The 12,850-nt window shown below is 42.0% G+C and overlaps 1 protein-coding gene across 1 annotated transcript in view; it reads right to left on the bottom strand.

The window, feature by feature from the left end:
- The window catches only part of TRPC6 (transient receptor potential cation channel subfamily C member 6), a 76,089-nt gene extending 65,820 nt beyond the window's left edge, over window positions 1–10,269 (bottom strand). Inside the window, exon 1 of the mRNA XM_064718558.1 lies at window positions 10,064–10,269. Within this exon, the coding sequence (XP_064574628.1) occupies window positions 10,064–10,206 (143 nt within the window). The 5' untranslated portion in view covers window positions 10,207–10,269. The remainder of the gene's footprint in view (window positions 1–10,063) is intronic.
- Between the last annotated feature and the right edge of the window lie 2,581 nt (window positions 10,270–12,850).

The raw sequence follows: 12,850 nt of genomic DNA, 5'->3' as shown, positions 1-12,850 counted from the left end.
TAACATGCTTCAGAGAAGAACTGTAATTTAATTAAAACTTTCCTTAGTTAAATAGTGTTAAGTGATAAAGAATGAGGATTCTAACATTCAGAGAATCGAGTGAATCAAAGCAGAATAACAATGTACACTGTTTTTTAGCATGAAATCGCATGGGCACTAGCAGAGCTAAGACTTATACAGTACTTGTTTGTTGGGATGGAAGGGAACTCTCCTCCTGGAGAAATGAAGTACATCAGGAGAAATAAGAATCAAAGGGCCTTTTCATTTATTTGGTGCTGTACACAGGTTCTGAAAAAAAAAAAACAACCTCATCAGGAATTCTTCTTGCTTGTCTAACTGCCTAACCTCACTTACCAGATTTTAACCAAATACATTAAAATTAAGGGGACAAGGGGAGGCTCCATTACCTGAATCCAAACTTGCACATTGTAGAGGAGAGGAAAGCATTTGTATGGTTGCTTTGTAACTGATCTGGAATGTACAGCTTTGCATCGTTCCACAGCACAATTAGCCACATTTTCCCACTGAAGGGAGACAGAACTGTAGTTTTGGTCACAACAGCTTTGCCTGGGCTGGTCTCTTGAGAGAACACCATGAGCTGAACACCAACAAGAAGATACACCCTGAGCACTGCCCAGGGAAAGTCATGTCTGCAGAGCGGGAGAGTTCAGCAGAGCTGGAGCTGCCCCCTCTACAGCCATCCCAGGGGGGGATTCAAAAGCACTTAATATTGGATCAACCCATGCATGATTGATGGTGGCTTCAAACCAAATGCAAACATTCTTATTTCAGCCATATTGAAACACTTTTGATCAAAAAGCCAATGGAGAATACTTCTGAGAACAGTGCTGTCAAGACTTATTTGGAGAAAAAGAATGAAAGTGATTTTTTAAACCATGAAAACAGATACTAAACCAGTAACATTCCACATGAGCAGAAGTTTCAGATTTACTCAGCCTTCATTTTTACATAGCACTTGGGAAATGGGAACACAGCCTTCCTCTAAATCCTGTATTGGAAAAATGAAATTGTTCTTTTTTGGCCAGGCATAAAAAGTGACATCCAAGAAGAAGGGAAGGGGAAGGAAATAAACCCAAAAGACAAAACATGCACTTTCAGAGTTTTACTTACAATTTTTATTTACTGAGAAACTGGATTTTTTTCCTCATGATCCTCCTGTAAGTGTTATGTGATGTACTCTCTGGAGCAGCAGTAAGTGCAGCAGCAGTAAGTGCAAAAGTGTGATGAGCAGAGGGCCATGCTCTCATGCAGCAATAATGTCTGGGATATAAAGATATTCTAGTTGACATATCATTTCTCTAGATGCTGCACATGAAAAGTGTCATAAAAATAGTTTTACCATCCTTCTCCACCACTCTGCAATGTCCCATTCCTGTACACAAGAACATAAAGCAGCTGCATGTGTCTTTACTGCTTTCTGGAAATTACCTTGAATTTCTAGGAAGATGCTAATTGATGACTGGAGACAGGTGGGGAAAAGGCAGTCTTATTTTGTACATCCATAACTTTCTCGATTCCTTTAAACCATCTCCTCCAGTTACATAGCTTTTAGCACCTTGCCTTTTTTTTTTTGTAAGGTATTTAGCAGTCATAATTTCGTATTTACTGCCTCTTATATTCTCAAAAGTAGTACTTTTAAGAATATTGGAATAGTACTAGATGTTTTCTTCTAACTTTTGTCTCAGTCTTGGGCTCAGGGGCTACTGAGCAGAGCGAGAGGTAAGGTGATCCCATCAATCACTGACTCTTCAGCCAGGACAGTGACATCTGCTAGCATATCTGAACATATTCCACTAATGACCCATGGCTTATACTCAGGACAAATGTTATGACTACAGCAACACGAGAAGCAGCCCAAGGAGCACGACAAAAAGCTGCGCTTACCTGAACAAACAGGCAGTGTGACATGATCACACAGCTGGCATGATCCTGACTGCTTGCTGTCACAACACAGCAGAGAAGTACAGCCCCAGCAGGCACAGAGGCAGGATCCCAACCCTGCATCACATGCAAAAAGAGCCACCCCATGCCCCTTCACCAGCAGCAGCCTGCTGCTGAGTCTGCATGAGAGCTTGCACAGATGGGTACATTTCCATTTTCAGATGGCACTCAGCACTACTAATCTTGTTCCATATTTCTTAGAATAAAGAGCACTCAGCTGACTGTGCCACTGCCAAGGGGCTGTCTGGTTGGAAATCCATATTTGGGGCAACATTCCCCCTATGCCAATATAATATTGATAGATTCAGAAGAATTATTCCAGACACAGAAATTATTCAGAAATTACATCTCACTCAACAAAAGACACTTTGTCGTTGAATCTGTCACGTAATTCTCATTCCCCAAAAGTGTCCTCAGGCCTCTAAACACATACAGGAACTGGACCACATGCCTCTGCAGTGATTCTACTTCCTCTCCTCCTCAATGTGTACTTCCATGCCTTTTCTGGCCCTCTGGAGATATCAAGACCTGTATGCAGTCAGAAATCTTGTCACAGAGTTTGAAAAAGGCACACAGACACCCAGCAGTGCTGCTTCCAGCACCTTCCTCACTGAGCCATGCCCTGCACAAAGCTAGTTAAACCACAAAGGATATTCTTTCCCTCTAAGGCATTATCACTGAAAACAAGAAATTTCAGCTGGTTTTTAGATTAGATGTAAAAATCAGTAAAACAGAAACCTCAGGTCATGAAAGATCCTCAGACAGCTTTGTAAAATGAGAGGCATTAGCCTTGCTGTCTCTAAATCCTTGCCTAGGTTATTTTTTTTTAGTTTCTCTTCCTGTTATGCTTTAAATGGTGTTGCTGATTCTAGGATGGAAGTGGTTGTGGGGTAAGAAATCCCAGTGTATATTTTATATATCAACTTGTTAGGTAAGATCATTATTATTTTATCATACAAAGAAGTTCTGAAATTTCACTGTCACATCATTTGCTGTTTACCTACAAATGTGCTCACATCAGATGTTGCTAAATGATTAAATAGCTGTCTAACTTAAACCTCTGAAATTCTTTCCTGAAGAAAAGTAGGAAACATTAACTTCCTCAGCTTTGTACCATATTCAGCATTCATTCTGCAGACCTGGAGACACTGCTATTGCTGACCTTTTTGTTAGAAGTGCTCTGCAAAATGTTTCAAATAATCTAAACTCTATCTTCAGAAACTTAAGTCCCTCTCCCCTCCTAATTTTTGGTGGTTTTATTTGTTGCTTAGATGTCAGTTCAAGATATTGCTAATTTTGCTCCAACATATCTGCCATGTTGTTGCAACTCCTTAGACTTCCCTGGGCAGCAAGAGCTTGTTACAGTCTCCCAGCCCCACTGACATCCAAGGGACTTGGACAGTAATATGGATTACAGCCCAAGTTTTCCAGAGCTTTTGATCCTGAAGTGAGAACATCTCATGATGAGAAGCCACACAAAATACCCAGTATCCTTGAAAAGCTTCATCCCGTGCTTACTACTTGAAAATGAAGTCATATCAGTTAAGGTTTTTAAGTGTTACTGCACTTCAATTGTATTTTTATCAAGGGTTGTTGCAATTTTTAACTCGTATTTCCACACTTAGAAGAGAGAAAACAAATTTTTCTCTTGTACGGGGAGAAGTACTATTGTAAAACTCACTTGAGACGCACAAGATTCACTCTAAGACTCACAATAATAGCAGCAGTCTTGAAAAACTGTCCTGAGTAATTAAGAGGAAACTTGTTCTTAAAGGGAGAGGAATATAAAATCTACAGAGAGGAAGAGTTCCTGCTGCCTTCCCACAGCCTACCACAGATTTATCAGGATAACTAGATAACCCAGTCTCCAGTGGAGCAGGATGATCCTTTGCAGAGCCTAAAAGAACCCTGTGAGCAACCACCTTACTCTGTGTGCTCCTGCAAGACAGAGGAAAGCAAAAGACAAGCAGTGGACATGGCACAGGCAGATCCTCCAGCATTCAGAATTATCCTTCAGGGCTAAGAGAAGCTTGAGAGTTCTCAGAGCACAGGATTTCTCTTTGAATAAGCCACACTGGTATAGCACACATGTAACTTTCCAAAACTCCTCTCCCACATATCCCCAAATAAAGCTCTATAACCTTTCAATTGCCATTTCAAAAGCTTTTTGCATGTAATATACTTTGATCATTGTGGTTTCACTGGAATTAACTATAAATTAATAAATCCAGATGGAAAAAAACCCCAAGAAACATAACTTAAACTCACAGACAACACAACAACCTTAGCAAATGAAGATAATAAACTAGAAATTTCTAGTGTGTGTTTCTTTCATTAGGACATTTTTTATAATACTTGAAAATTGAAAGTAATTTTAAGTTCTCTTAAGGAAGAAAAGCATGTAACTAAAGACAAGAGGGAAAGACTTTAATTTAAACTAAAAAAGGAGATAGTTGATTAGCTGTGAGGAAAAAATTCTTTACTCAGAGGGTTCTGAGACAACTGGCACAGGTTCCCCAGAGAAGCTGGGGATGTTCCATACCTGGAAGTGTCCAAGGCCAGGTTGGATGGAGCTCTGAGCAAGCTGATCTAATGGGTGCCATCCCTGCCCATAGCAGGGGTGTTGGGATTAGATGACAATCTTTAAGATCTCCCCCATACCAAATCCTTCTAGGTTTTGTAACACAGCACAAAGCTTTATGGAAATTCTCCAGACTGAATAGTCTGCAAAATTGTTAGTGCTGGAGCAGCACCAGGCCTTGTGGTCCGCATTGTTTTCTACAGATCAACCATGATCCTTTGGTTTATGATCCTTCTTTCTACCTGCTTGAAAGGCCTCATAGATGCTAAATACTTTGTCAATATCCTCACTTCTCTGTTCTCTTCACTAAGGTAAATACTGACATCAAACCCAGTGTTTAATCCAGTTCTAAGACCAAACTGAACTCCAGTCATGCTCTTCTGAGCTGGCATCATCTGAGCTGACAACCACAATATTGATATTTTATTCATATGAGTAATTTTTTTAACAAAAAGGAACTACTCTTCAGAAAACAAGCTATCTACTTCCCACACAGCTTTGAGAAAGCACCTAAAAATGACAATACTTGATATGCCATTATTTCACTTATTCGGGGTTCTTGTAGTAAATCTCACATTTTATTCTTAATGCCAAAGCTTGCCTTTTGGCTATTTTTTCCAATTTTGACAAAAATGTATTCAAACATATCAGACTAGGGGTTACAATACAGCTGCGCTGACAAATGCACTATTAGTAGAAAAAATGTAGTTGGACAGAAATGGATATGGAAGGTAAGCCCAGACCCAGACCTTAGTCAGTCATCTTCACATTATATTCCACACATCTTATTTCACTAAAAATAATATACTTGATTGTGTATGTCAGTGCTAAACAAATAATAAACTTTCTACTTCAAGACAAAAATGTTAATCCATTCCAGAGAACACTGCCTGTCATTTAATTACCATTAAGCTTTTTGTCCACATTCAATTATCAAAACTTAGATTTAAACACTGCTTATCAACGCAAATCCTTTAAGCCTCCTGTTGAGTGGACTCTGTGTAGCAATGGCTACACCCACAGGTAAGTGCACAAACCTGTATATAAAACTCACTGTGTGCACTTCCAGTTTAAAGCCTTCTGCTAAGGCATTGCCTCACACCACACAACAGCCTGAGGTATGAAAGCAAAAGAATTTGATGGACACGGTTTAACCACCAAACTCTTCTTTTGCTCATGTTTGCAGAGCTGCAAAGTCTAACACAGCCTGATGATGCAGACCCACCATGCCAAATCATATTTATTTGGGGATACCAATACTGGCAAGAATTCTTCAAGTAGCCAGTTATTATAACCTTCAGCTTCTGTGGGGAAATGCTGCTGGGACAATGTTTGACAAACAGCATGCTGGTTATTAACATTTGCATTAAAAAGTATGCCATACACATCCCACACATTTCTGAATCACTACTCCACCTTCCTCATGCAAATTTAACAAATTACTTATATTTTTATGGAAATCTTACAGTTTTATAAAATTATGTCCCCCAGGGAGGCAACTTTCATTTGTTTGGTGACTAAATGAGAGTTAGAGTATAAATAAACTTACAGATATATCGCAGTGGCTCAAGAAAAATTATTATTCATAATCATAGCACAGGAAAATGGGTACTGTAGCTGGCCAAAGAAGCTCCCAGTTAAATTACTGAGTGTACACAGTGAACACAAGAGTGCCTAACAACTAAACCCAAGAAATCCCACAAGCCTGCACCAAAAATGAACACATGTGGGGGAAAAAGTCTACTTAATATGGAATAAATAGGGATATGTGTGATGTGGAAAGTGAAGCATTCTCTTCTACTTACTTGCAGGATACACAGAATGAACTAAAAGCTGGGGGGCTTGATAACAATGTTGTTGTCCTTTTACTTGAGACCTAAGGGATTACATTTAGTCACCCAGAACATGAGAGATTGAGATTTTTTTTCCAGTGCCCAGTATGAATTAGATCCATCAAACGTAAATCACATGATGATTTGTACATTTGCTCCATACACTAGGCTATAAAAGGAACTGAACCCCCCTCCATACCAACTCTTCTACCTTTTTGATTTCAAGGAGACTATTGCAACATATTTTCAGAAGACAAAGCATCTCATCAAAGAGGCTGACAAACTGAAACACAGCTGCCACATTGTACAGAACTCCCTGAAGAGATTATGTCTAATGAAGAGTCTGGAAAATAATTTTACAGGTCATTTCAAGCAAGACAGTTGAGACTAGAGATAAAAATTACATTATGTCAATGGCAGAAACCATTACATTGCAGGCAGGAAAGAAATCATTAAACATGTTATTTAACAAAGAATAGTTTTTTAAGTATGTACTAGGATTGGTAATTTCAAGAAAGACTTAGCTGGAAAACCACAAAAGTTGAGGAACAGTCTATGTCTCCAGGCAGTTATGCACATCAGAACCCCTTTTCCCATGTTTTCATCTGATAACTTGTGTGCCTCATTTACTTTACAACTGACATTTTAATACACAATTATCCCTCCTCACATCTGTAAGAAAACATCTCTTTTTCACAATGCAAAATATTGTGAAGTATAAATAAGCATTATAACCAGATGTCTGACTGAATTAGTGTCTTCTCACCAGCTTAGTACACTGACAATCTGTCCTTCACTAACATTTTTCCAGCAGGGTAGTTTACATACAAGTGCTATCACTTCCAAATCCTACTGCACATCAGCACCCAGACTTGGGGTTAGACATTAAAATGCACTTTCCATCCTGCTTTAAACCTCAAAACTGGGCTTTTTGCCAATTAAATACTTGCACAGGAGGGACAAATCTCAACATATATACATTTTTGCATTCCAGGAGCCAGTCTTTTGACATGTATATTGCAGTGTATTTGTTGACACATAAGGGGCAGGACTCAATGACCAGATGGAATAGCACTACTAGAAAGAAAATGTTTACTTACATATAATTTCTAACACATCTTAGAAGTCTTAAGTCTTAAAAAGTAAGACTTTTGAGGAAGTAAGTAAGTAAGTAAGTAAGTCATCTTTTGGACATAATTTATTTAGAAATTCTACAGATTGCCTAACTTTTAGATTTCCCACTTAAGGTTCTGAATTCAAAAGAACAGCAGGATTTTTCAGCACAAAATTCCATTCAAATTTTGGTTTGCATCATGATACATATAAAGGTAAAAGCCTTACATCCACTGCCAAAAGACTGTGTGACCCTACTTGGCACAGCTGATAAACTCAAGGTACCTTCTTGAGATCTTTTTTGCAGTAAAGATACCTTGGATACAGTAAAGCTGTTCTCCAGAAAGAGGAGCTAAAATACAGGAAATACATCTCTGTAAATGGTTTGTGTTATTATTATCATCCAGAAAATACAGCACTTAACAGCAGTCACAAAACAACACATGAAAAGCATGTGCTACAAACAATGTCCTCAGTAACATCAGCATTAGCACCAAATCACCACTTGAGAAAAACTATTCCTTAGTATCAAGCTACTTTTCAAGCAATAGTCACGTGCCATGTTATGCCAGTAAGTGTGTTACCCCCTCAGTAATGTTTAAAAGGAGGTAAAACAGCTTTTTTTCCATAAGAGCATCAGGAAATACCAGTAATTTGAGGATTAAAAAAACAAAAGTAGAGAAAAGTATTCTTACTGCATGTAGGCAATAGAGTATAAGGATCATATGCTACACATGGCCCAGCTTATTATTTATTAAATTCTTGGCCATATGAAGGCCTCTAGCAATACCAATGACTTTTGGTTGAAAAGGCATATCTACAAAATGTACCTGAAATGTGATATAGCAGGAAGTTAGGCAGAAAAATTTAAAAACTGCTTGGTAATCACTGTAGCCTAGAGGAGCCTGTTCACTCACTGCATTCATTCCTGCCAGCCAATAACGTCCTGGCAGTGGCCACATGTAGGCATTCCCTATGGATCTCTGCGAAGTGATTCTTTTCCACATCCAGAGAAACCCCAAAGAACAACTTCTCTCCATGCCTAATGTGGATGTGAAAACCAAGCTCTTGATAACTTCCCGTGGTTAGTGCTACCCTGGTTCTACAAAGCAACTAGACTAGGATGCAGGCTGTCCCTACGGCCACTGTGAGGTGATGAGAGGCAGTCTTCACACTGAGAGAGTGCTGGACCAGGAGCTGCAGGCACAGGCACTTCTTTCACTTCATTCTTGAAGGGAAATTATCAGCACCCCACAGACTTGCAGACTTTGTTCAAAACGATGATTTGAAACACTTAACGCAAGCTCTGTCCTCTCACATTTGCATAACCACTCTGAGTGAGTAGATGGCAAAAGAACTTCAGAACTGCCATATTAGTTCAAAGCTTTAGTCCACTAGTGAGAACCGATCTGAACTAAACATCACAAAGCTTTTTTTCTGAAAGGATTCATTAGATATATGCACTAGAATCCACTATGCATTCATATATGCAGGGTTTAAGTCCAATGTGCAGTAATATATGCTGTTACACACAGCTCCATGAGCATACTGAATTAGTGATCCACAAAGACACTCAAGAACAGCAATACAGCAGTAAATTTTGAAAACTCTGGTTCTTCTTAGCTGAGTTGATAAATATTCAAGCACTGTAAGTGTTCCCAGTTTCACTGTTGTTATTCCTTTCCTATATCCAGGTAGCTGTCAAGTGGCTGGTAGGTGGCTCACAGATAAAACAGCAAATATTAGGAGAGCCTGATAACTGTAATTTACCATTTAAGCAATAAAATATAATTTGTAAAAAAGAAAGTACACATCTTCTGGCAATCATCTGAGATTTTAGTACTCATCTTGCATTGCTTAATACCCATTTTCCCCCTGCTGGGTAGCTTCTCCTCAGAAGCATTAAAAAGTGGTAATTACAGTAGTCATGCTGACAGCACATAACCAAAGGGACACTGCCAACACTGAACACCAATAGACGTGGAGGTTAAGTTGTGGTTCCTGGAACCTTTGTAATTTATGTTTACATAATTCAGCTTTTATTGCATATGTTCTTACACTCTGCTTTAAATGATAACTACCTGCCAAAACTCACATAATGAAATTACACAAGGCTACGCGGCCTTAAAGATAATGATACGAGGATGGGGTTTTTTGTAATTATTTTGCAATAATGAAAGGAGGATGGTTTTATGCACACATCTTCAATGTGTGCTCTCTCGGTGGGAGCAACCGATCACAGGAGTTAACATTTCTGTAATTACATTAAGCCCATCAGACACCATCAGTTCTATGTACACCCGACGTCTCTTGCCCTGCTCTCCACAGCTGAGCCCAAGCCACCCTTCGCCTCCCTGCCAGGGGGAAGGCACCACGCCGTGCTCAGAGGAGACCTGCCAGCGCGGGCACGGCGGTGCCAACGCTGCTCCTCCGCCTTGGCAAGCACAGCTGCTGCCCCGGGGAGGCGCGGGAAGCTGCCAGGTCCCCACACGGCTGCCCACCAGCGCCGACCCCCGCCCGCCGCCCCTGTCCCGCGCAGGGACGGAGCGACCCCGGCGCGGCCGGCGGGACTCACACGGGGTAGAAGGCGTAGGGCGGCAGGGCGCTCTCCTCGCACAGCTCCGCGTCCAGCAGCAGGTAGTCCTGGCTGTCGTTCCGCCGGGCCCCGGGCGCCGGGGAGCTGCCCTTGCGCGGGGCGTAGGGCTGCGCCTGGCTCATGCTGTCCCGCGGCCGAGCTGCGCGGCGGCTCCCTCGGGGCGCGCCGGCAGCGCCGCGGAGGCACCGGCGCTCGGGGCCGCGCTGGGCTCTCGCCGGCAGCGCCGCGGCCCCGCTCGCTCCGCGCCCCGGCAGCGAGGGGCTCCCGGCAGCCGGAGCCGCCGCCCGCCGCGCCGCGGGCGAGGCGCAGCTCGGAGCGGGGGCAGCAAAGTTTGCGGCGCGTCAGGCGGTGCGGCTGTCCCCGGCCGGAGGGAAGGGGCGGGAGGTGGGAGGGCGGCGGGCTCCGCTCGCATCCCCTGGGGCTCCGGTGCCCCCTGCGCGCCTCCCCCGCCGGCACCGCCGCTCGCTGCGGCCCGCGGCACCGGCCCGGCTGTGCTGGGGGGCTCGCAGCGCTGCCCCGGGCAGGGGCCATGTCCCACCGCCGGACCGAGCCAGCCTCCCGCCGCTTGTGCCGGGCACGGCCCGCGGTGTTCGGCAAGGAACCCCTCCGAACGCTCCCGTGGGAGCTCGGCAAGAGCGGCGGCGCGGCTGGCGGTGGCTCCCCGCGGCTGGGAACAGAACTCCTGCTTGGATTTACAGTGGCTTGGTAGGACAGCCTGTGCTGCACTTGTGTCCTCGTGTAAGTGGCCGAGGAAGAGCATCAGTGAAAATGAATGCTAGTCAAGTACACCCAGAAAATCTGCAACTTTAAGTCTTCCCCATAAACTGGAAAATTTCATTGGAAATTCTACTTCCTTTTCAGGCTCTTTGCCTCTTTCTTTCATCTCAGAAATATCCTCTTACAAACGCTGTTCACTTGTTTCAGAGAAGAGCTAGTTTTTAATTACCTCTAATAACGCCAGTTAAGAGCAGGGGCAAAATATCAAATATCATAGTAAAAAAAGCCCCAAAACAACACAAAATTTTGTAGTAATAGCACTTAAGCAAAACTCAGTCCACTTGTATTTCTCAGTTCTGCTTCACAGCACTTTGTTTGATGATAGTTTGCAAATAAGTAATTACAAACCTTTCTAGGAAAAATGCACGGCACTGAAGAATTAACATCTGACCTTTAGGTATCTTCCACGTTAAACATAGTACTTAGTATTTCATAAGGGGATATTTAGAATTAAATGTTCCAAATGTATAGCTAAAACATTAGTGCATCCAAATAAAATCACTCCTTCATTCCTGGCCATGTTCACATATTGAATTGCGTTTGTGATGGAGTAGCACACAGCCCTGTACTCTCTAGGCATGCCCACCTTCCCCTGATTTAGTGATGTGCTGAGGAAACAACTGGGCAAGCCCCAGGAGAGTCGTTGCGAAGCAGGCTGGCACTGCCCCTGCTCTCCAGCAGCCCCAGCCAGCCCGCGGTTTCAGTGCCTGCCTGGGCCGCTGGGATCGGCTCATCCACTGGAACTGCCAGAGCCGGGGCTGTGTGAAGGAACCTGCTGCTCATTTACATTTACGTGCTCTTTAGAGGAGGTGCAGAAATACCTGCAGTCAAATTTCTAAAATTTCTTTTGTCCTAGCTATGGCTCTCAAAAACTAATGAGTTTTGGAAATCTTCCCTTCTTTGCAAACCATTTTTTTCTGTTAAAGGATATTTTATTTTAAATAGGAAGTTTAGTACCAATGATACCATGTGTATTTTGTAATTCTCATGCTGCTACTTCTTTCATATTACTATAAAAACAGACAACACAAAATTATGTGCAGGGTTTACATTTGAGAAATATGTTGTTGATAATATCTCACATTTTTATTGAAAGAAAATTGCTTTCTAGAATACTTTGTGATGGAATCTTGATGTGTTCCACTGTTCTTGTGTGTAACCATTTAATTTCATTTGTTCCACTTTTTTATGAAGAGACAGTACCTCTCCACTTAGCGCTTTTTGTATATTTCCCAAATCTTTGCAGTTACTTTTTATTTCAAGTAGTCTATTTGATATTAGGCTGTTGTTTCAAATGTTTTCTTTTAGGTACCTTTGTTTTTTCCCTTTCCTTCCCTCTGTTCTTTTTTCTTCTCCCCTCTGGTATATTGTCTTCTTTCTTAAAGTGAGTACCATCCTACTTTGTTGACAGGCATTCATATCCCTTGATTATTTTTTTCAGTCTGCACTAGAGCCAAAAGAGCCACTTTATTTCATTCTGCTGCTTCTTCAGTCTTGTGCCTACTGATTGAATGCCCCTAGATTATTTCCCATCTTCCACATGATACCTGTTCCTCTCTCTCAGCTTCCAGGTGACATTTCTCATTTTCTCAGTTGGTGCCCTTCCTAGATGCCAAACTTTCCTTGGTCTTCACTCTTATTTCAGCCTCATAAGTTCTGGTATTTCCCAAGGCACTCTTACTTTCTCACCAATCCCAAACCTTTCACAGATCCTGAAGCCACACTCAATAGGTGTTATTGATGACACAGTGATGACACAGCTGTGTGATTTTCCAGAAACATTGGACAGATAGATTATAGAAACAAAAAATGTTCAATGCCCTTGAAAGAAAAAAAGAAAAAAAAAAGATGCTGAGCTGAAATTCTGAATCTTTTCAGCCTGATTTATATTATAAAAAGACATCTTTCAACATACTTGCCCTGTCTCCATTGCCTGGTTACAGGGTGAAAACATGCAGCACTATAGGAGCAGGCCATACTTCAACTAGA

Source organism: Zonotrichia leucophrys, chromosome 1 (genome assembly GCF_028769735.1).
Source record: "Zonotrichia leucophrys gambelii isolate GWCS_2022_RI chromosome 1, RI_Zleu_2.0, whole genome shotgun sequence".
Taxonomy (NCBI): Eukaryota; Metazoa; Chordata; class Aves; order Passeriformes; family Passerellidae; genus Zonotrichia; species Zonotrichia leucophrys.
The sequence above is the reverse complement of the archived record's forward strand: the minus strand, read 5'-3'. Positions and strand labels throughout refer to the sequence as shown.